The sequence below is a fragment of the Hippoglossus hippoglossus genome, chromosome 5 (genome assembly GCF_009819705.1).
Source record: "Hippoglossus hippoglossus isolate fHipHip1 chromosome 5, fHipHip1.pri, whole genome shotgun sequence".
In the NCBI taxonomy this organism is placed as follows: Eukaryota; Metazoa; Chordata; class Actinopteri; order Pleuronectiformes; family Pleuronectidae; genus Hippoglossus; species Hippoglossus hippoglossus.
The window spans coordinates 1,844,065-1,869,121 of NC_047155.1; the positions used below are offsets into that span (position 1 = coordinate 1,844,065).

At 44.2% G+C, this 25,057-nt stretch overlaps 1 protein-coding gene across 1 annotated transcript in view; it reads right to left on the bottom strand.

Moving 5' to 3' along the window:
* LOC117761169 (titin-like) overlaps positions 1–25,057 on the bottom strand; it is a 190,964-nt gene that overhangs the window by 127,121 nt on the left and 38,786 nt on the right. The window contains exons 6-7 of the mRNA XM_034584835.1: positions 15,892–16,347; positions 1,777–2,115 (exon numbers count right to left, since the gene is read on the bottom strand). Coding sequence (XP_034440726.1) covers positions 1,777–2,115; positions 15,892–16,347 — 795 coding nt within the window. The remainder of the gene's footprint in view (positions 1–1,776; positions 2,116–15,891; positions 16,348–25,057) is intronic.

Here is a 25,057-nt window from a genome sequence, read left to right on the forward strand (position 1 = left end):
CCCAAAACATATGGCCAAGGGAACAAAGGAGTGGCTCAAGAAGAAGCACATTAAGGTCATGGAGTGGCCTAGCCAAACTCCATTCAATGAGTTGTATTTTCTAGGAACATAAAAATTGTTTAACTCTGGTAAAAACAGGTGGAGGGATTCTTAATTCTCTTTTTACAACAGTGAACTATGAATATGTATCATATGAATAGTTGCTGATGTTGTATATTTAAGCAGCAGTGATGTTGAAGATGATGAAGTAATCTCCGCAGACACCGTTCTTGCTTGTATAAAAAGGTTTATTACACAGAAGTTACAGGTCAGGACAGGTACCTAGGTATACCCGGAGACGTTCTCAGCCAATGCAGAAGTCTGCCTCGCCGGTGCCGGACAAGCATTCATATAGGGAAATTGTGTACGCCCAAGATTTGAGATCAAATGACATCATACATAGGGGCCTTTAATTCAAGACATGCTTCGTACATAAAGATGGAAACCCCTCCATCTAACAGGTCAAAGAGCATTCTCAGAGGGAGAGAACTAACGAGTAACATATGGAATAATAGTTAGGAATTCTGAGAATCCAGAAACGAGGGGCCCCCAGCTTTAAACCTGTCATTATGTTTTACACACGTCAAAAAGATCCATGTTAGCTAAATACACCACACTGACAAATCCTAATAAATCTTTTGTTGCAAACGATGCAACTTAAATCTTTAACCACACAGAGCAAGTAAATTCATTCTCTCCTATATGACTACTCATATGCAGTTACATTACCCATTAGTCTAAATATTTTACCACACTAGGAGCAACTAAATGCTTTCTCTCCTGTATGAATCCTCATATGTGCAGTTAGATCGCCATTTTGAAGAAATCTTTTACCACACTGAGAGCAACTAAACGGTTTCTCTCCAGTATGAATCCTCATATGTACAGTTAGATCGCCCTCTTGAAGAAATCTTTTACCACACTCGGAGCAACTAAACGGTTTCTCTCCTGTATGAATCCTCATATGTGCAGTTAGAGCGCCCTTTTGAAGAAATCTTTTACCACACTCGGAGCAACTAAACGGTTTCTCTCCTGTATGAATCCTCATATGTGCAGTTAGATCGCCATTTCGGCTAAATCTTTTACCACACTCGGAGCAACTAAACGGTTTCTCTCCTGTATGAATCCTCATATGTACAGTTAGATCGCCATTTCGGCTAAATCTTTTACCACACTCGGAGCAACTAAATGCTTTCTCTCCTGTATGAATCCTCATATGTGCAGTTACATCGCCCTTATAAAGAAAGCTTTTACCACACTCAGAGCAACTAAACGGTCTCTCTCCTGTATGAATCCTCATATGTACAGTTAGATTGACCTTTTGAATAAATCTTTTACCACACTCGGAGCAACTAAACGGTCTCTCTCCTGTATGAATCCTCATATGTGCAGTTAGATTGACCTTTTGAATAAATCTTTTACCACACTCGGAGCAACTAAACGGTCTCTCTCCTGTATGAATCCTCATATGTGCAGTTAGATTGACCTTTTGAAGAAATCTTTTACCACACTCAGAGCAACTAAACGGTCTCTCTCCTGTATGATTCCTCATATGTATAGTTAGATCGCACTTTTGTCTAAATGTTTTACCACACTCAGAACAACCTAATGCTTTCTTACCAGTTTTACATTTCATATCACTTAGAGGCTGTTTGTTATTTTTTGTATTTAAACCAGACTGAGGTTCCCTGGTCTGCATCCAATCATCTTCACTGTCATCAGTCTTGTCCTCAGTACCTTGTTGTAAATGTCCATCAGGACCTGAGTTCCTGGCTGGTTCTTGTTCTCCACAGTCCGCTCTGTTCTCCTCAGTCTGACTCTGATGAAGCTGTGACAACTCAGGTTTCTCTTCATCTTCTTCACTCTTCACAGTGACAGCAGTCAATGTGAACTTGATATCAGCCTGCTCAAGTTGTTGAAGCTGCTCTCCCTCCTGATTGGTCCACGGTTCCTCCTGTTCCTCTTTAATGTGGGGGGGCTCTGGGTCCTCCTGGTCCACAATGGGACTCAACTGCTGCTGCTTAGGGGGAACCTCTTCTTTATTCACCATCAGCTGCTGTACGTCTGGAGGACAAACTGAAACACAAATACACACGTTTATCATTTCAGAGTTTCCTGAAGTGTTTTTAAAAACTTGTGTTGTGTCGTTTAATGTCGACTGTTATTATTTTTGAATGATCACACTCAGGAAGCAGAGATGTTGAGGTAGTTCATAGTTACCTCAACATCTCGACGCAGCTCGTAAATTTAGCAGCTTTAAACACTGGAAGTGTTTCCAGTAAAAAAGTTTTATATTTTGAGGCCAAATAAACAAATTAGGACACTAACAGAGCAGAGCGAGTGGAGGTTAGTTAGTTGGTTAAGCTGTTTTCAGACATGACCTGTGGGTAACAACCAGAGAATTGTCTCCAGAGTTTCTCCAGAGTTTGTTTCTCACACATGAACAACACAGCAGCAGGTTTTCTGCACAGACTCGTTCACAACAGTATCAAATCCTCCTCATTACTCAGGTGAAGGTGGAGCAGCAGACAGAGACAGGAAGTGACGTATTAACTCTGCTGCATAGATCATGTGATCATGTTTACATCACCCCGACACCGTCGTCAGCTCTTATCACCACAAACTCTCTTCACATCTCTGTCTGGTCTTCTAGTGATGACGTCATTAGTAGGAAGGAAGATGGCTGCGTCGAGTCAAAGCTTGAATTCACCCAAAGAGCAAATAGCCCACGATCATCTAAAGTGTGGGAGTTTTTTAGACGGAGACCAAACAACATGTTTCTCTGTAAACTCTGCAAATCCAAAATGATCACAGCAGCACAACCGTGATGCACGAGCACTTGAAGCTGAAGCATCCAGGGGAGATTTCTCAAGATGGCATCTGGAGCGAGACAGAACCGCAAGTTTAACTTTTTGTCCTGAAACAAGCGTAATATATTACGATTATCAACACGTGGAGTGGAATAGGAATAGACTGGAATAGCAGGAGTCATCTTAACTGCACAACTCCAGTGACTGAATCAATCCATGTTGTAAACCAGTTTTAGTATTTAAATAAAACCCAGATTCTCCAGTTCAGGGAAAGTGTTGCTATGACCTACATGGATTTATTCATCTATGTGTCACAGCGATCGTTTTGAAATCAAGCATCTCACAAATAGGGTCTATTGTTATTAATATAACACAACAGTGATGTAGAAATTATACTGACTTTAAAATATGCCAGTATCATAATTATTCACACAATATGTGTCTGTTTTACACAAAAGGAGCCAAAATGCATGAACACCCCAGATGTGTGCTGAGGTTTCTAACAGCATGTTGCAGATGATTATCAAAGACACGTGACCCCGGGCTGCCGTTGAGGGTCAAAGCTCCTGATCCTTTGATCTACACATTTCATCAACTTAACCAACCAGACATCGTTTTAAACTCATCATTCCCTTTAAGGAGTGTTAGTTTGATCAACTCGTGTTAGCAGAGCTGGAGCTAGCTAACGTTAGCCTGTGAGCGGCTCCTCGAGGGACTGACCGACTCTGTGCAGCCGGAGTTCGGGCTTCATCACGGCATCCAGCAGCCTCCTCTGGCGGCAGACCTCCCGCTCGGACCGCTCCACTCTGTGTTCGTACTCCGCCACGGTTTCCTCAATCACCGCGACGATCTCCTCCGCCGCCGCCGCGAGCCGCTTGGTGAGCATCGCCCTCAGCGCCGGGACTCGAGCCGTTTCTCCTCCTTTCTCCACCTGCAGCAGAAAGCCTTCCGCGGCAGCGCTGATCCGCTCACGTACCGACACCCGCAGCAGCTGCACGGCGGACATGTTCCTCGTCTTTGCGCACTTTGAGTCCCGGAGCGGACAAAGAGAGCCAGCGGCAGGTAAACAGAGACACCGAGCTCAGAGCCAACAGCGACGCCTGCTGGACTGGAGGACGAGGAGGAAACTAAAGTACTAATACTGTACAGTAGAAAATATGGAAGGCGAAACATGACTTAATTATAAATAAATATATAAATAAATGTATAAATAAAGACTTAAATGCATAAATAAATAAGGAATAAATACAGAAATAAATGTCTTAAATTTATTTCCACATATATCTTTTTCTGTATTTCTGTGTCCCTGTGCTAATGAGACTGTGAGCGTCTCGTCTCATTTTGTACTGAGCACAAAATGTTGACGAGTCAATTTTCATGATGTTCAAATGCAGCCTCATAAACGCTGGAGCGCATCAAACAAACACTAAGTTACTTCATGTACTGATCAGGTCCTGATAACTAGTAATGAGTGATTATTAGTTAAAGTGAGAGCAGGTCAGAGTGGAGGCGGAAACAGAAACTTCAGCTCAGTACAAACCGACTGCAGCTTCTGCTCTGATCATTGAGCAGCTGAAACCAAAGAAACTCTCTCACTGCACGAAAAGCCAAATGTTGGCAGTCAGTGCCCGTTTACAGGATGCGAATTCCACATTCACCCGTGACACAAACTGGCAGAAACATACCCCGGTAGAGCAGTGGGGGGGCTGGGGAGGGGGGAGTGCCGCCGGGGAGTCGCTGAGCGAAGGTGTGATCTAATTAGCATATGAATCGCAACGAAATCGCTGGTGAGAACTCATCTCACTTCACCATTGGATGAAACCACAGACCTTTGAAACGAAAAGTCACTTGTGATTGGGTGGTAGATCTGTCGGATGTTAGTTATGTTTAATTTAAATGATTCAAACGTGTTCGCTTGTCAGTCAGAAATACAAAACAAGTTCATAATGAAGTCAGTGTTACGATTCTCAGCTTTAAAATATGTCATAAAATTTGTCACACTTATATTATATTTCTTTATGAAGAAGATCATAAGTTGTAATCCGTCAATGGAGCCCAAATAGTATGATAGTGTTTTAGGAGGAGGAGGAGGAGCTTTACAGCAGAGTAATGGGGCCGACTCTGCTGAAGCTGCTGGGATATCACAACAGTGGTGGTGGAAGCCTCATGGTTTTTTAGGAGATTGATCCAGATGCGTGGAGCATTAGAACTGGGTGCTGCTTCTCCATGTTTAGTTTGGACTGATGGGGACAGAAAGTAGACCCGTCCCAGACTACCTGAGGGGACTGGATGGTTAAATAGTAGTAGATTAGAAATGTATATAACCATTCAGTGCCTTATAAACCAACAGCAATATTTTGAAATCTATTCTTTGATGGACAGGATGCAGTGAAAGGACCTGAGAACTGGACTGATATGATCCACTGTCCCGGTGCTAGTGAAGACTCAGGCTGTTGTGTTTTCAATGAGTTGCAGCTGTCTGATAATTTTTTTTTACAGTCTATCGATTTGTTACAGTCTACCCAGCTCAGACCTGAGGGCACTTCACAATCGAATCGTGCCTCTGGTGATCGTCCTGTCTTTCCGTCCTCCAGATTGTCTTCTACAAGTTTGTGGGGCAGGGAACGTCACCTGTACTGTCACTCAGGGCACTGATCAAACCACCTACAGCGTCCCAGATGAGGGGGCATCAGGCTGTAGCTATTCGTGGACCAACGCAAGTGACACAGGTGGAAGTGAAATAAACCAGAGTATTCCTTATTCTTATTCTTATTATTGTTATTATTTTGATCTACCAACTAATTTCAAAATTCCACATCTTGCAAAATGTTAATTTTATCGGCTTCACTCTTGTATTGGCATGCATATGTTATCACTTCATCAGTAGGATGGTTGAGCTCATCTTGTATGTTGTCATTAGCACTCCGTGCTCGTGATCAGGAAGGACTTAGGAAGGATGGTACAGTCAGGAGTGCGAACGTGAGCACCTTCATCACCTCAGAATGCTTCCCACGGGTCATCTACAGGGGAGACTGGCTTTCAGAGGTATTACAGCTCTAATCTGAAAAAATATGTTTTTGTTTTGTTATGCACAAATGTTTGGTGACGAACTTCATTCTCAGAATTATGAATAGAAGGTACAGAATCTATACCTCAGCCAAGGCTGGACCATCCAGCACGACTGTCTAGTTGTTATAGTAGACATATTAAAGAAAAAAGGGAGTGGTCTGATCACCTAAATGATTACAGAGTGAAATGAAAACCAATGAAACATATATTTTACTCTTAACTACGTGTGTCTGCTAAAGAGAAATAAACTTAACACAGTATAATACAGCAACACAAAATATGTGTCTAGAAAGGCTACAGTTAAACTACAGTTGTGGAACAAATAATTTAAAGAAATTTGAAAATTTTAAGCTGCACTAAATCGCTTATAAATATCAACTCACTAAATATGACTGCAGATTTTTTTAAATCTGTTATGTTAAAGTAAGGATCTGACCCTTTGTCCTGATTTTTGCAAAATTTAACGAGTTCTTCTCATGCTGCGACCCCATCCCTCCTCCAAGTTTGGTGCAAATACATTTTTTGTTATGCTGCTGATAAACCAACCAGCAACCAACAGACATGTGTGAAAACTTTATTCTGTGAACTCAGACTAGGACAATAACATAATCCAGATTTTTTCCTGCACAGAGAGATTTCGTGCCGCCTTCGCCTCCCGACAATGCGACCCAAAATCCTGTTGTCACTGTATTGTCCCTTTGTTTCTTCTCCATAGCAAGAAGTGCACACATCTAACTGCACCGGTGAGTATCATTTCCTGGCAGACCTATTCATGAAGTTTAATGATACTGTGTTTTATTCCATTGTATTCTTTGTATTCATACTTTTAATCTAAAACGTGTATTTCCATTTATCCAACGATCTGATGTAAGAATGTTTTCTTTTTACAGTTGTCTGCCGTAAAAAGGTTGTGCCTCCGGAAGGTGAGGATGTATTAAAAGCAATAAATTATAGTTAGTGTTTGTGTCGTTGAGTTGTTTACAGTCTAAAGCTGCTTTCAGACATGCACAGAACTCTGGAGAACCTCAGGACCTTCTCCAGAGGAGCTGTATATGTGAACGCAAATGTCCTTCTGCTGACCCCCCAGTAAAAAGTGGAGTATGTTTGGTGTCGAGATGAGAAAGAAGTAAATTGTTTCTTGTCTGGGTGATGTGCTCTCCAGATGTCCATCATAGAAATGTAATGGGTTCTTACCTGATACATACCACATCTGTTCACCAAGTCTCGTGGTAATCCGGCCCGTAGTTTTTGGGTAATCTTGTTTATAGCCAACCAATTTACAGACAGGGGTGAAACATAACCTGCTTGGTGGAGGAAACTATGTGGCTGTTGTGGGGATGAGACGTGTTAGACGACACCCTGCCTGACCAGTTCATATCATAATTGTGACTTAAATCTGTGGATTGCGTTCCAGGTGGCGATGTTGAGCCATTTTGCCACGCCCATTTCTAAATACTCCAGAATACGTACATTTTCACCACTTTCTAACTTTCTGCAAACTTTGGTAACGATTTGAGCACGTTGAAGCCCTCAAAAAGCCCCTTCTTTTGCCTGAAAAATAATAATAATAATAATAATCCTGTCAATTTCAATAGGGCCCACTGTCGGTGCTCGGGCCCTAATTAAGTGACCAAATAAGGGAACAGTGTCCCTGCACCTTGTGAACAACATTTCTTTGTACTTTATTTTAAACCTAGAGCTGTTTGAGTGAGAAACATCTTCATGCAGATACTGCATTAGTTCATATAGTAATAATACAATTACTATACTATATATTCTTATGGCAGTAATACAGTAAGTGTGTTTTTAACCTGGAGTTGAGAAAAAGTGGAAACAATCTGCAGGATTTTCTGTCTGATGCACAAGTAAAGATAAATTCATTCAGGCAGATCTCAGCCTCCTAAATCTCTTTGCACCAGGGGTCCCTCCGCGCCAGTGCTAATGCCTGTTAGCTTGTCGGTGGTTAGCAGCTACGTACGCAGTCAGTTGTGGTAGAATGAGCCCGACAGGAGTCAGGTCAGTTGACATTTCAACCCCCACACGGACGCTGCACATCAATCTGGGACGTTTCTGAATCCGAACCGCCGCGAGTTTGACTCTTAATGCCTCGAAAACACCGGTGACAATCTTTTGTTGTGTTTTCAAGCTAATTAGCTAGCTAGCCTCCGGTACGTGTTGTTCTCTGGTCCACGGAGGAAACAGTCAAGACAAACGTGGCGGGGTGTGTGTGTGCGTGCGTGTGCACGTGCTGGAGATGAAGGGTTTAAACCTTGAGATGTCTGAGTCTCAATCAACGAGCGGAACCACGGAGGCCATGTGTTTGAAAAGCTTCTACTTTTAGAGCTAGCTCCCACTGCTAACGACTGGTGCTGCCCACCGCGACTGGAAGTCCCACCAAATTACCGGCAAATATCCTGTTAATTAAAGGGTTTTATTCTTTTACACTCGTTACCGAAGTGATTCGTGGCTCCACTTGCCTCTAACCCCAGTTTCTCTGCTGGTAAACGGTGCAGCGCTATAGTTTGAATGGGGCTCGGTTGTGAACACAGGTTAGCATTAGACGCACCTTTCAATTAGCATCAAGATCTGTCCGTAAAGAACCCAACTGCGTGTTCTGCTGTTTGAGTGAGTTAGCTGTTAGCTCCAGCTAGCCGTGGCACAACGTCAGTGTTAACTAGCTGCTAGTGAACAACGAGCTAGTTAGCTGTAGTTAGTGTGTTAGCATCGAGAGTGAGGCAGGAAAAAGCTGCAGCTGTTCCCAGTCACTTAACTTTCCGTCCTTCGGTCACTTCCGAACCAGAAGGGCGCTCAGAGGTCACTTTATTTATCCTATCCGACCCATAACCCTATTCTAAAGTCTAATGAAAAATATCCTGGTGAGTTTTACATCCCTGCAGATGTGTGAAATACAATGATGGTGCCGCGGACGGCTGCCTCGGTGTGTTGGTGCGCGATGTTTTGTCTTGTTTTGTTAGTTAATTCAGTGTTTTGCCTAAGAACCGGGAGCTCTTTCACCAGAGAAATGCTCATGAACATCAGGGTCATACCTCCTGAGAATTTATTTCCGACTTTTCCGCCTCATCTGTCGAAATTTTGGATATTCTGGTCAAAGGCGCCCTCACCTTCGTACATACAGTGAAGCGACGGAGGAGAGGTAAACGTGCCGGTTCACTTGTGCGTCTCCGCCGGCGGGGACTTCGCACACCGCTACCAGGTATATTCCTCTCCAACGAGCGTTCACTGTGCAACAACCTGGACGAACTCCAGCTACTAGTTGGTAAGAACAGAGACTTCTCCTCTTCTTCCGTTCTGGGCTTCACGGAGACGTGGCTGTGTGGTTCGATACCGGACTCTGCGCTGCAGTTGGCTGGCTTCCAACTTTTCAGAGCGGACCGCCACACGGAACTCTCCGGCAAGACGAAAGGTGGAGGAATCTGCTTCTATACTAACTGCGGCTGGTGCAATGATGTGACATTGATTCAACAGCACTGTTCTCCTGATCTGGAACATTTTTTTATCAAATGCAAACTCTTCTATTCCCCCCGTGAGTTTGTTTCATTCATTCTGGTCGGTGTTTACATTCCACCGCAGGCTAACGTGTAAGAGGCACAACGCATGCTCGCCGACCAGATACTGTGTGTGGAACGGACTAACCCGGACTCCTGTCCTCGGCGACTTTAACAAAGGAAATCTCACCCGCGAACTCCCCAAATATAAACAATTTATGAAATGCCCGACCAGACAGGAGAATATTCTGGATCACTGTTACACCACAGTAAGCAGTGCCTATCACGCCGTCCCCCGGGCTGCACTGGGACTCTCGGTCATGGTCCATTTGATTCCTGCATACAGGCAGAAACTAAAACTCTGCAAACCTGTTGTGAGGACTTCAAAGCAGTGGACCAGGGAAGCTGTGGAGGATCTTCAGGCGTGCTTGGACTGTACAGATTGGGAGGTTTTCAGGACTGCTACAAACAGTCTGGACGAGTACACAGAGGCTGTGACTTCTTATATCAGCTTCTGTGTGGACAGCTGTGTTCCATCACGCTCCAGGGTGTGTTACAACAATGACAAACCCTGGTTCACAGCCAAACTCAAAAAGTTAAGGTTGGAGAAGGAAGAAGCGTTCAGGAGTGGGGACAGAGACAGGTTTATAGAGTCAAAATACAGGTTTAGCAAGGAGGTGAGAGAAGCCAAACGTCTGTACTCTGAGAAACTCCAACACCAGTTCTCAGCCAATGACTCTGCCTCTGTCTGGAAAGGGCTTAGGCAGATTACAAATTGTAAGCCTAGAGCCCCCCACTCCACTAACGATCCACACCTGGCCAACGACTTGAATGAGTTTTACTGTCGCTTTGAAAGACAATGGGACAGTCCTGACACCATCCCCCGTGACACCACCCTCCAGCCCATCAACTGCACCTCCCCCACCATAGCAAAGGCCTGCGCCTTTCCACAACTGCCCACCTCAGAGCCCCCTCCCTCCTCCCCTATCACAGTGACGACTCTCTCCATCCTGGAGAGGGATGTCAACAGACTCTTCAGGAGACAGAACCCCCGCAAAGCAGCCGGGCCAGACTCTGTCTCTCCATCAATCCTGAAACACTGTGCTGATCAGCTGTCTCCGGTGTTCACAGCCATTTTTAACACCTCACTGGAGACATGCCACGTACCAGCCTGCTTCAAGACCTCCACCATCATCCCTGTCCCCAAAAAAACAAAGATCACTGGACTCAATGATTACAGACCCGTCGCCCTGACCTCTGTGGTGATGAAGGCATTTGAGCGCCTTGTGCTGTTCCACCTCAAAGCCATCACTGACCCTCTCCTGGACCCCCTGCAGTTTGCCTACAGAGCCAACAGGTCTGTAGACAATGCAGTAAACATGGCCCTTCACTTCATCCTCCAGCACCTGGACTCCTCAGGAACCGACGCCAGGATCCTGTTTATGGACTTCAGCTCTGCCTTCAACACCATCATTCCGGCTCTGCTACAGGACAAGCTCTCCCAGCTGAGTGTACCTGACTCCACCTGCAGGTGGATCACAGACTTCCTGTCTGACGGGAGACAACACGTGAGGCTGGGGAAGCATGTCTCTGATTCCAGGACCATAAGCACCGGTTCCCCTCAAGGCTGTGTTCTTTCCCCTCTACTCTTCTCCCTGTATACCAACAGCTGCACCTCCAGTCACCAGTCCGTCAGACTCCTTAAGTTTGCGGACGACACCACCCTCATTGGGCTCATCTCTGGTGGGGATGAGTCCGCCTACAGGTGGGAGATTGACCATCTGGTGACCTGGTGTGGTCAGAACAACCTGGAGCTCAATGCTCTGAAAACAGTGGAGATGGTTGTAGACTTTAGAAGGAACCCAGCCCCACCCACCCCCATCACCCTGAGAGACTCCCCAGTCGACACTGCGGAGTCCTGGGCACCATCATCTCCCAGGACCTGAAGTGGGAGCTGAACATCAGCTCCCTCACCAAAAGAGCTCAACAGAGGATGTACTTCCTGCGGCAGCTGAAGAAGTTCAACCTGCCAAAGACAATGATGGTGCACTTCTACACCTGCATCATCGAGTCCATCCTCACCTCCTCCATCACCATCTGGTACGCTGCTGCCACTGCCAATGACAAAGGCAGACTGCAGCGTATCATCCGTTCTGCTGAGAAGGTGATTGGCTGCAATCTGCCATCTCTACAGGACCTGTTTGCCTCTAGGACCCTGAGGCGTGCAGGTAAGATTGTGGCCGATCCTTCCCACCCGGGTCACAAACTCTTCAAGGTACTTCCCTCCGGCAGGAGGCTGCGGTCCATCAGGACCAAAACCTCACGCCACAAGACCAGCTTCTTCCCGGCTGCAGTTGGCCTTATCAACAAGGCCCGGGACCCCCACCTGACTTGGACTCTTATCCCGCCCCCACGCCTCAAGTCTGTGTTACATTAACACACATTACATTGCATATTGCACATTCACATTGCAATCCTGTTTTGCATTTTGCATTTTACTTTATTTTATTATATCTTTTATATCTTTTTATTTTATATTTGTTTTTTCTTATGTGTCGTACTTATTGTGTTTTTATGTTTTATGTTCTTTGTATGCACCTATATACCAAGGCAAATTCCAGGTAGGTGTAAACCTACTTGGCAATAAATACTTCTGATTCTGATTCTGATTCTGATCAGTGGTTTTACCTCCATGTCTAACTCCGGTGACGGCAGCGACTCCTCTCGGCTTCTCCTCCGAAATCACCGAACAGGAAGTTGAGCCTGTAGCAACTTTGAAAGTAAGGTTTTGGCACTTTATCGATTCCTCTTTGGAAATAGTGACTATCATCGCTGAAATTCTGCATCACGTTAAATGTATAACATAAAGCGATTTCAAACATCTCTATTTTGCTTATAGGAATGGTTGTCACTGCTGAGGATGTTTACTGTTCCCTCTGCAACAACACGCGTTAAATATACTTACGTGCTGTTAGCCTGATGCTTCTCTTTAACGGTGCTGGAATGGCTGCTCTATGCTCCTCAGTAAATCTTGAGGCTTTGACACACGGGCAACATTTAGAGGCCAAAAGCATGAGAATAAAGTGAGTTACAGTGTAGAATTCAAAGTTACAGAACCTCGAGTCCAAGTCGAGCCCCAAGTCTTCTGTCTTTAGTGTTGAATGTTCAAGTCAACACGTCACGTGCAGGTCACTCATCTAATGTCCGAGTCACTTTGATCCCATCTGTATTACTGTGGTTATAATATCCGAGGCTCAGCGATCAGTCATTAATTGAGTATCAGGATCATGTCCGTGTTGCCAAAAGTATCTTCAAGACACTAAGATCGTGTACAAGTCACCATGGCACATTTCAGTCGTTTTGGTAATGTCATTAAAGATCTGTCACAGCTTTGTGATCATGAGATATAACAGTGTTCCAGTCGCTCAAGTCGTGTCTGAACGACCAGGAGTTTGTCTGAGTCACTGTCCGAGTCAGTAGGATCATGTCCGAGTCAGTAGAATCATGTCCGAGTCAGTAGGATCATGTCTGAGTCACTACGATCAAGTCAGTGTGATTATATTTTAATCAAAAACATTACTTGTCTTCACTATAAACTACGCTGATTTAAATGCATTTTTTCAGCTCAGCAGGATTTACGGAGCGTTCAGGACAGAGCGAGGACTCAGGATTAGAGTTTCTTAAAAGTGCGGTATATATTATCTGTTTCTGAAAGCACAAGAGACCGGCAGGACGCGTTCCCCTTGTCCTGCACTTGAAGACAGATTATACGAGCATGTAGCTTTCAGCACTGCAGCCTCGATATAACAACACAGACAGCGTCTGCTTCTTTCATTTGCTGAAGGAGTCGGTTTGAAAGACAAATTTTGTCGCCTTCTTGCTAGAAATCCACTTAACACTGAACAGATCCTTTAAATCTGTTTTAACAAGTGCTTTTCTTTCCAGAATCTGGCAGCCTCACGCGGTTTTGCATTTAGTAGCAGTGCCAGTGCAAGTCAGTGGGCATTCAGCTGTAAGAAAAAATAAAAACAAAATTACCCTTTGTATAAAGAAAAGATGGTTAGTTTCATAGTGTGAATCTGCTGCTATTCGACGAATATATTGTTCAGTTTTTATTCAGTCATGGCACGTATTTCATTTCTTTGAAGTATCATTTTTGTACGTCTGTTTATATGTGTATCACATGTTGTGTCACCCTTTTGGTTGTAAATGTAATAAGTTAACTGTGAGAAATAAAGTGTGGAGAAAATGTGATGTTTTGTAATTTCTTGCCCCTTCAACCTTGACATGAACAGTGGATGATTTCTTATGTTTGCAGGATTTAATGTTTGTTCTTTTCATTTAGATAATTTTGAATAAATAGTTTAGTTTAGTCAGTAGTGGTTAGTTTCAGTATAGTGTCATGTTTAAGAAAAAGATAAAATCTTCAACTTCCAGTTTAACACGAGTTCAGGTTCCTCTAATTCTTTTCAAACACGGGTTTGAGTAAATCACAATTGTAGTTTGCATCGTGACACTGCAAGGAAATTGACAACATAATGTGTATATATATATATATATACACACACACACATTTAATGACTCATTTCATTATTGATGTAGTTTGGAGAAAAGGCTTTGGGGGTGTTTCTCTGCTAAGGGGACAGGACGACTTCACCGCATCGAGAGGAGGATCGACGGGGCCATGTACCGTGAAATCTTGGGCGACAACCTTCTTCCCTCAGCCAGGACATTGAAAATGGTCGTGGATGGGTCTTCCAGCACGACAATGACCCAAAACATATGGCCAAGGGAACAAAGGAGTGGCTCAAGAAGAAGCACATTAAGGTCATGGAGTGGCCTAGCCAGTCTCCGGACCTTATTTCCATAGAAAATCTCTGGATCAAATACAAGCAAATGCAAATCAATTTATAACTTTTATATGATGCGAGTTATATGATCTGGATATTTTTTGTTGATATTCTGTCTCTCAAAGTTACAATAAACCTACCATTACAATTATAGACTGTTCATTTCTTAGTCAGTGGGCAAAATTACAAAATCGGCAAGGGATCAAATACTTATTTCCTTCACTGTATAGGTATGTATTATATGAGGCATAAATCAGTAGAAACAAGAAATAAACACAAATCTTTCATGTTATTCAATGAGTTGTATTTTCTAGGAACATAAAAATTGTTTAACTCTGGTAAAAACAGGTGGAGGGATTCTTAATTCTCTTTTTACAACAGTGAACTATGAATATGTATCATATGAATAGTTGCTGATGTTGTATATTTAAGCAGCAGTGATGTTGAAGATGATGAAGGAATCTCCGCGGACACCGTTCTTGCTTGTATAAAAAGGTTTATTACACAGAAGTTACAGGTCAGGACAGGTACCTAGGTATACCCGGAGACGTTCTCAGCCAATGCAGAAGTCTGCCTCGCCGGTGCCGGACACGCATTCATATAGAGAAATTGTGTACGCCCAAGATTTGAGATCAAATGACATCATACATAGGGGCCTTTAATTCAAGACATGCTTCGTACATAAAGATGGAAACCCCTCCATCTAACAGGTCAAAGAGCATTCTCAGAGGGAGAGAACTAACGAGTAACATATGGAATAATAGTTAGGAATTCTGAGAATCCAGAAACGAGGGGCCCCCAGCTTTAAACCTGTCATTATGTTTTACACACGTCAAAAAGATCCATGTTAGCTAAATACACCACACTGACAAATCCTAATAAATCTTTTGTTGCAAACGATGCAACTTAAATCTTTAACCACACAGAGCAAGTAAATTCATTCTCTCCTATATGACTACTCATATGCAGTTACATTACCCATTAGTCTAAATATTTTACCACACTAGGAGCAACTAAATGCTTTATTTCCTGTATGAGTCCTCATATGTGCAGTTAGATTGCCCTTTTGAAGAAATCTTTTACCACACTCGGAGCAACTAAACGGTTTCTCTCCTGTATGAATCCTCATATGTGCAGTTAGATCGCCATTTCGGCTAAATCTTTTACCACACTCGGAGCAATTAAATGCTTTATTTCCTGTATGGTTCCTCATATGCACAGTTAGACCGCCCTTTTGAAGAAATCTTTTACCACACTCAGAGCAACTAAACAGTTTCTCTCCTGTATGAATCCTCATATGTGCAGTTAGATCGCCCTTTTGAAGAAATCTTTTACCACACTCAGAGCAACTAAACGGTTTCTCTCCTGTATGAATCCTCATATGTACAGTTAGATCGCCATTTCGGCTAAATCTTTTACCACACTTAGAGCAACTAAACAGTTTCTCTCCTGTATGAATCCTCATATGTACAGTTAGATCGCCCTTTTGAAGAAAGCTTTTACCACACTCGGAGCAACTAAACGGTCTCTCTCCTGTATGAGTCCTCATATGTACAGTTAGATCGCACTTTTGTCTAAATGTTTTACCACACTCAGAACAACCTAATGCTTTCTTACCAGTTTTACATTTCATATCACTTAGAGGCTGTTTGTTATTTGTTGTATTTAAACCAGACTGAGGTTCCCTGGTCTGCATCCAATCATCTTCACTGCCTTCAGTCTTGTCCTCAGTACCTTGTTGTAAATGTCCATCAGGACCTGAGTTCCTGGCTGGTTCTTGTTCTCCACAGTCTGCTCTGTTCTCCTCAGTCTGACTCTGATGAAGCTGTGACAACTCAGGTTTCTCTTCATCTTCTTCACTCTTCACAGTGACAGCAGTCAATGTGAACTTGATATCAGCCTGCTCAAGTTGTTGAAGCTGCTCTCCCTCCTGATTGGTCCACGGTTCCTCCTGTTCCTCTTTAATGTGGGGGGGCTCTGGGTCCTCCTGGTCCACAATGGGGCTCAACTGCTGCTGCTTAGGGGGAACCTCTTCTTTATTCACCATCAGCTGCTGTACGTCTGCAGGACACACTGAAACACAAATACACACGTTTATCATTTCCGAGTTTCCTGAAGTGTTTTTAAAAACTTGTGTTGTGTCGTTTAATGTCGACTGTTATTATTTTTGAATGATCACACTCAGGAAGCAGAGATGTTGAGGTAGTTCATAGTTACCTCAACATCTCGACGCAGCTCGTAAATTTAGCAGCTTTAAACACTGGAAGTGTTTCCAGTCAAAAAGTTTTATATTTTGAGGCCAAATAAACAAATAAGACAATAACAGAGCAGAGCAGGGCGAGTGGAGGTTAGTTAGTTGGTTAAGCTGTTTTCAGACATGACCTGTGGGTAACAACCAGAGAATTGTCTCCAGAGTTTCTCCAGAGTTTGTGTTTCACACATGAACAACACAGCAGCAGGTTTTCTGCACAGACTCGTTCACAACAGTATCAAATCCTCCTCATTACTCAGGTGAAGGTGGAGCAGCAGACAGAGACAGGAAGTGACGTATTAACTCTGCTGCATAGATCACGTGATCATGTTTACATCACCCCGACACCGTCGTCAGCTCTTATCACCACAAACTCTCTTCACATCTCTGTCTGGTCTTCTAGTGATGACGTCATTAGGAGGAAGGAAGACGGCTGCGTCGAGTCAAAGCTTGAATTCACCCAAAGAGCAAATAGCCCACGATCATCTAAAGTGTGGGAGTTTTTTAGACGGACACCAAACAACATGTTTCTCTGTAAACTCTGCAAATCCAAAATGATCACAGCAGCACAACCGTGATGCACGAGCACTTGAAGCTGAAGCATCCAGGGGAGATTTCTCAAGATGGCATCTGGAGCGAGACAGAACCGCAAGTTTTACTTTTTGTCCTGAAACAAGCGTAATATATTACGATTATCAACACGTGGAGTGGAATAGGAATAGACTGGAATAGCAGGAGTCATCTTAACTGCACAACTCCAGTGACTGAATCAATCCATGTTGTAAACCAGTTTTAGTATTTAAATAAAACCCAGATTCTCCAGTTCAGGGAAAGTGTTGCTATGACCTACATGGATTTATTCATCTATGTGTCACAGCGATCGTTTCGAAATCAAGCATCTCACAAATAGGGTCTATTGTTATTAATATAACACAACAGTGATGTAGAAATTATACTGACTTTAAAATATGCCAGTATCATAATTATTCACACAATATGTGTCTGTTTTTACACAAAAGGAGCCAAAATGCATGAACACCCCAGATGTGTGCTGAGGTTTCTAACAGCATGTTGCAGATGATTATCAAAGACACGTGACCCCGGGCTGCCGTTGAGGGTCAAAGCTCCTGATCCTTTGATCTACACATTTCATCAACTTAACCAACCAGACATCGTTTTAAACTCATCATTCCCTTTAAGGAGTGTTAGTTTGATCAACTCGTGTTAGCAGAGCTGGAGCTAGCTAACGTTAGCCTGTGAGCGGCTCCTCGAGGGACTGACCGACTCTGTGCAGCCGGAGTTCGGGCTTCATCACGGCATCCAGCAGCCTCCTCTGGCGGCAGACCTCCCGCTCGGACCGCTCCACTCTGTGTTCGTACTCCGCCACGGTTTCCTCAATCACCGCGACGATCTCCTCCGCCGCCGCCGCGAGCCGCTCGGTGAGCATCGCCCTCAGCGCCGGGACTCGAGCCGTTTCTCCTCCTTTCTCCACCTGCAGCAGAAAGCCTTCCGCGGCAGCGCTGATCCGCTCACGTACCGACACCCGCAGCAGCTGCACGGCGGACATGTTCCTCGTCTTTGCGCACTTTGAGTCCCGGAGCGGACAAAGAGAGCCAGCGGCAGGAAAACAGAGACACCGAGCTCAGGGCCAACAGCGACGCCTGCTGGACTGGAGGACGAGGAGGAAACTAAAGTACTAATACTGTACAGTAGAAAATATGGAAGACGAAACATGACTTCATTATAAATAAATATATAAATGAATGTATAAATAAAGACTTAAATGCATAAATAAATAAGGAATAAATATAGAAATAAATGTCTTAAATTTATTTCCACATATATCTTTTTCTGTATTTCTGTGTCCCTGTGCTAATGAGACTGTGAGCGTCTCGTCTCATTTTGTACTGAGCACAAAATGTTGACGAGTCAATTTTCATGATGTTTAAATGCAGCCTCAAACGCTGGAGCGCATCAAACAAACACTAAGTTACTTCATGTACTGATCAGGTCCTGATAACTAGTAATGAGTGATTATTAGTTAAAGTGAGAGCAGGTCAGAGTGGAGGCGGAAACAGAAACTTCAGCTCAGTACAAACCGACTGCAGCTTCTGCTCTGATCATTGAGCAGCTGAGACCAAAGAAACTCTCTCACTGCACGAAAAGCCAAATGGTTTTTTAGGAGATTGATCCAGATGCGTGGAGCATTAGAACTGGGTGCTGCTTCTCCATGTTTAGTTTGGACTGATGGGGACAGAAAGTAGACCCGTCCCAGACTACCTGAGGGGACTGGATGGTTAAATAGTAGTAGATTAGAAATGTATATAACCATTCAGTGCCTTATAAACCAACAGCAATATTTTGAAATCTATTCTTTGATGGACAGGATGCAGTGAAAGGACCTGAGAACTGGACTGATATGATCCACTGTCCCGGTGCTAGTGAAGACTCAGGCTGTTGTGTTTTCAATGAGCTGCAGCTGTCTGATAATTTTTTTTTACAGTCTATCGATTTGTTACAGTCTACCCAGCTCAGACCTGAGGGCACTTCACAATCGAATCGTGCCTCTGGTGATCGTCCTGTCTTTCCGTCCTCCAGATTGTCTTCTACAAGTTTGTGGGGCAGGGAACGTCACCTGTACTGTCACTCAGGGCACTGATCAAACCACCTACAGCGTCCCAGATGAGGGGGCATCAGGCTGTAGCTATTCGTGGACCAACGCAAGTGACACAGGTGGAAGTGAAATAAACCAGAGTATTCCTTATTCTTATTCTTATTATTGTTATTATTTTGATCTACCAACTAATTTCAAAATTCCACATCTTGCAAAATGTTCATTTTATCGGCTTCACTCTTGTATTGGCATGCATATGTTATCACTTCATCAGTAGGATGGTTGAGCTCATCTTGTATGTTGTCATTAGCACTCCGTGCTCGTGATCAGGAAGGACTTAGGAAGGATGGTACAGTCAGGAGTGCGAACGTGAGCACCTTCATCACCTCAGAATGCTTCCCACGGGTCATCTACAGGGGAGACTGGCTTTCAGAGGTATTACAGCTCTAATCTGAAAAAATATGTTTTTGTTTTGTTATGCACAAATGTTTGGTGACGAACTTCATTCTCAGAATTAGGAATAGAAGGTACAGAATCTATACCTCAGCCAAGGCTGGACCATCCAGCACGACTGTCTAGTTGTTATAGTAGACATATTAAAGAAAAAAGGGAGTGGTCTGATCACCTAAATGATTACAGAGTGAAATGAAAACCAATGAAACATATATTTTACTCTTAACTACGTGTGTCTGCTAAAGAGAGATAAACTTAACACAGTATAATACAGCAACACAAAATATGTGTCTAGAAAGGCTACAGTTAAACTACAGTTGTGGAACAAATAATTTAAAGAAATTTGATAATTTTAAGATGCACTAAATTGCACATTTTTTAAAATCTGTTATGTTAAAGTAAGGATCTGACCCTTTGTCCTGACTTTTGCAAAATTGAACGAGTTCTTCTCATGCTGCGACCCCATCCCTCCTCCAAGTTTGGTGTAAATTCATTTTTTGTTATGCTGCTGATAAACCAACCAGCAACCAACAGACATGTGTGAAAACCTTATTCTGTGAACTCAGACCAGGACAATAACATAATCCAGAGTTTTTCCTGCACAGAGAGATTTCGTGCCGCCTTCGCCTCCCGACAATGCGACACAAAATCCTGTTGTCACTGTATTGTCCCTTTGTTTCTTCTCCATAGGAAGAAGTGCACACATCTAACTGCACCGGTGAGTATCATTTCCTGGCAGACCTATTCATGAAGTTTAATGATACTGTGTTTTATTCCATTGTATTCTTTGTATTCATACTTTTAATCTAAAACGTGTATTTCCATTTATCCAACGATCTGATGTAAGAATGTTTTCTTTTTACAGTTGTCTGCCGTAAAAAGGTTGTGCCTCCGGAAGGTGAGGATGTATTAAAAGCAATAAATTATAGTTACAGTGTTTGTGTCGTTGAGTTGTTTACGGTCTAAAGCTGCTTTCAGACATGCACAGAACTCTGGAGAACCTCAGGACCTTCTCCAGAGGAGCTGTATATGTGAACGCAAATGTCCTTCTGCTGACCCCCCAGTAAAAAGTGGAGTATGTTTGGTGTCGAGATGAGAAAGAAGTAAATTGTTTCTTGTCTGGGTGATGTGCTCTCCAGATGTCCATCATAGAAATGTAATGGGTTTTTACCTGATACATACCACATCTGTTCACCAAGTCTCGTGGTAATCCGGCCCGTAGTTTTTGGGTAATCTTGTTTATAGCCAACCAATTTACAGACAGGGGTGAAACATAACCTGCTTGGTGGAGGAAACTATGTGGCTGTTGTGGGGATGAGATGTGTTAGACGACACCCTGCCTGACCAGTTCATATCATAATTGTGACTTAAATCTGTGGATTGCGTTCCAGGTGGCGATGTTGAGCCATTTTGCCACGCCCATTTCTAAATACTCCAGAATACGTACATTTCCACCACTTTCTAACTTTCTGCAAACTTTGGTAACGATTTGAGCACGTTGAAGCCCTCAAAAAGCCCCTTCTTTTGCCTGAAAAATAATAATAATAATAATTATAATCCTGTCAATTTCAATAGGGCCCACTGTCGGTGCTCGGGCCCTAATTAAGTGACCAAATAAAAGAACAGTGTCCCTGCACCTTGTGACCAACATTTCTTTGTACTTTATTTTAAACCTAGAGCTGTTTGAGTGAGAAACATCTTCATGCAGATACTGCATTAGTTCATATAGTAATAATACAATTACTACACTATATATTTTTATGGCAGTAATACAGTAAGTGTGTTTTTAACCTGGAGTTGAGAAAAAGTCGAAACTGATGCACAAGTAAAGATAAATTCATTCAGGCAGATCTCAGCCTCCTAAACCTCTTTGCACCAGGGGTCCCTCCGCGCCAGTGCTAATGCCTGTTAGCTTGTCGGTGGTTAGCAGCTACGTATGCAGTCAGTTGTGGTAGAATGAGCCCGACAGGAGTCAGGTCAGTTGACATTTCAACACCCACACGGACGCTGCACATCAATCTGGGACGTTTCTGAAGCCGAACCGCCGCGAGTTTGACTCTTAATGCCTCGAAAACACCGGTGACAATCTTTTGTTGTGTTTTCAAGCTAATTAGCTAGCTAGCCTCCGGTACGTGTTGTTCTCTGGTCCACGGAGGAAACAGTCAAGACAAACGTGGCGGGGTGCGTGCGTGCGTGTGCACGTGCTGGAGATGAAGGGTTTAAACGCCGAGATGTCTGAGTCTCAATCAACGAGCGGAACCACGGAGGCCATGTGTTTGAAAAGCTTCTACTTTTAGAGCTAGCTCCCACTGCTAACGACTGGTGCCGCCCACCGCGACTGGAAGTCCCACCAAATTACCGGCAAATATCCTGTTAATTAAAGGGTTTTATTCTTTTACACTCGTTACCGAAGTGATTCGTGGCTCCACTTGCCTCTAACCCCAGTTTCTCTGCTGGTAAACGGTGCAGCGCTATAGTTTGAATGGGGCTCGGTTGTGAACACAGGTTAGCATTAGACGCACCTTTCAGTTAGCATCAAGATCTGTCCGTAAAGAACCCAACTGCGTGTTCTGCTGTTTGAGTGAGTTAGCTGTTAGCTCCAGCTAGCCGTGGCACAACGTCAGTGTTAACTAGCTGCTAGTGAACAACGAGCTAGTTAGCTGTAGTTAGTGTGTTAGCATCGAGAGTGAGGCAGGAAAAAGCTGCAGCTGTTCCCAGTCACTTAACTTTCCGTCCTTCGGTCACTTCCGAACCAGAAGGGCGCTCAGAGGTCACTTTATTTATCCGACCCATAACCCTATTCTAAAGTCTAATGAAAAATATCCTGGTGAGTTTTACATCCCTGCAGATGTGTGAAATACAATGATGGTGCCGCGGACGGCTGCCTCGGTGTGTTGGTGCGCGATGTTTTGTCTTGTTTTGTTAGTTAATTCAGTGTTTTGCCTCAGAACCGGGAGCTCTTTCACCAGAGAAATGCTCATGAACATCAGGGTCATAACTCCTGAGAATTTATTTCCGACTTTTATTGCCTCATCTGTGGAAATTTTGGATATTCTGGTCAAAGGCGCCCTCACCTTCGTACATACAGTGAAGCGACGGAGGAGAGGTAAACGTGCCGGTTCACTTGTGCGTCTCCGCCGGCGGGGACTTCGCACACCGCTACCAGGTATATTCCTCTCCAACGTGCGTTCACTGTGCAACAACCTGGACGAACTCCAGCTACTAGTTGGTAAGAACAGAGACTTCTCCTCATCTTCCGTTCTGGGCTTCACGGAGACGTGGCTGTGTGGTTCGATACCGGACTCTGCGCTGCAGTTGGCTGGCTTCCAGCTTTTCAGAGCGGACCGCCACACGGAACTCTCTGGCAAGACGAAAGGTGGAGGAATCTGCTTCTATACTAACTGCGGCTGGTGCAATGATGTGACATTGATTCAACAGCACTGTTCTCCTGATCTGGAATTTTTTTTTATCAAATGCAAACTCTTCTACTCCCCCCGTGAGTTTGTTTCATTCATTCTGGTCGGTGTTTACATTCCACCGCGGGCTAACGTGCAAGAGGCACAACGCATGCTCGCCGACCAGATACTGTGTGTGGAACGGACTAACCCGGACTCCTGTCCTCGGCGACTTTAACAAAGGAAATCTCACCCGCGAACTCCCCAAATATAAACAATTTATGAAATGCCCGACCAGAGAGGAGAATATTCTGGATCACTGTTACACCACAGTAAGCAGTGCCTATCACGCCGTCCCCCGGGCTGCACTGGGACTCTCGGTCATGGTCCATTTGATTCCTGCATACAGGCAGAAACTAAAACTCTGCAAACCTGTTGTGAGGACTTCAAAGCAGTGGACCAGGGAAGCTGTGGAGGATCTTCAGGCGTGCTTGGACTGTACAGATTGGGAGGTTTTCAGGACTGCTACAAACAGTCTGGACGAGTACACAGAGGCTGTGACTTCTTATATCAGCTTCTGTGTGGACAGCTGTGTCCCATCACGCTCCAGGGTGTGTTACAACAATGACAAACCCTGGTTCACAGCCAAACTCAAAAAGTTAAGGTTGGAGAAGGAAGAAGCGTTCAGGAGTGGGGACAGAGACAGGTTTATAGAGTCAAAATACAGGTTTAGCAAGGAGGTGAGAGAAGCCAAACGTCTGTACTCTGAGAAACTCCAACACCAGTTCTCAGCCAATGACTCTGCCTCTGTCTGGAAAGGGCTTAGACAGATTACAAATTGTAAGCCTAGAGCCCCCCACTCCACTAACGACCCACGCCTGGCCAACGACTTGAATGAGTTTTACTGTCGCTTTGAAAGACAATGGGACAGTCCTGACACCATCCCCCGTGACACCACCCTCCAGCCCATCAACTGCACCTCCCCCACCATAGCAAAGGCCTGCGCCTTTCCACAACTGCCCACCTCAGAGCCCCCTCCCTCCTCCCCTATCACAGTGACGACTCTCTCCATCCTGGAGAGGGACGTCAACAGACTCTTCAGGAGACAGAACCCCCGCAAAGCAGCCGGGCCAGACTCTGTCTCTCCATCAATCCTGAAACACTGTGCTGATCAGCTGTCTCCGGTGTTCACAGCCATTTTTAACACCTCACTGGAGACATGCCACGTACCAGCCTGCTTCAAGACCTCCACCATCATCCCTGTCCCCAAAAAAACAAAGATCACTGGACTCAATGATTACAGACCCGTCGCCCTGACCTCTGTGGTGATGAAGGCATTTGAGCGCCTTGTGCTGTTCCACCTCAAAGCCATCACTGACCCTCTCCTGGACCCCCTGCAGTTTGCCTATAGAGCCAACAGGTCTGTAGACAATGCAGTAAACATGGCCCTTCACTTCATCCTCCAGCACCTGGACTCCTCAGGAACCGACGCCAGGATCCTGTTTGTGGACTTCAGCTCTGCCTTCAACACCATCATTCCGGCTCTGCTACAGGACAAGCTCTCCCAGCTGAGTGTACCTGACTCCACCTGCAGGTGGATCACAGACTTCCTGTCTGACGGGAGACAACACGTGAGTCTGGGGAAGCATGTCTCTGATTCCAGGACCATAAGCACCGGTTCCCCTCAAGGCTGTGTTCTTTCCCCTCTACTCTTCTCCCTGTATACCAACAGCTGCACCTCCAGTCACCAGTCCGTCAAACTCCTTAAGTTCGCGGACGACACCACCCTCATTGGGCTCATCTCTGGTGGGGATGAGTCCGCCTACAGGTGGGAGATTGACCATCTGATTTCATTTCTTTTAAGTATCTTTTTTGTACGTCTGTTTATATGTGTATCACATGTTGTGTCACCCTTTTGGTTGTCAATGTAATAAGTTAACTGTGAGAAATAAAGTGTGGAGAAAATGTGATGTTTTGTAATTTCTTGCCCCTTCAACCTTGACATGGACAGTGGATGATTTCTTATGTTTGCAGGATTTAATGTTTGTTCTTTTCATTTAGATAATTTAG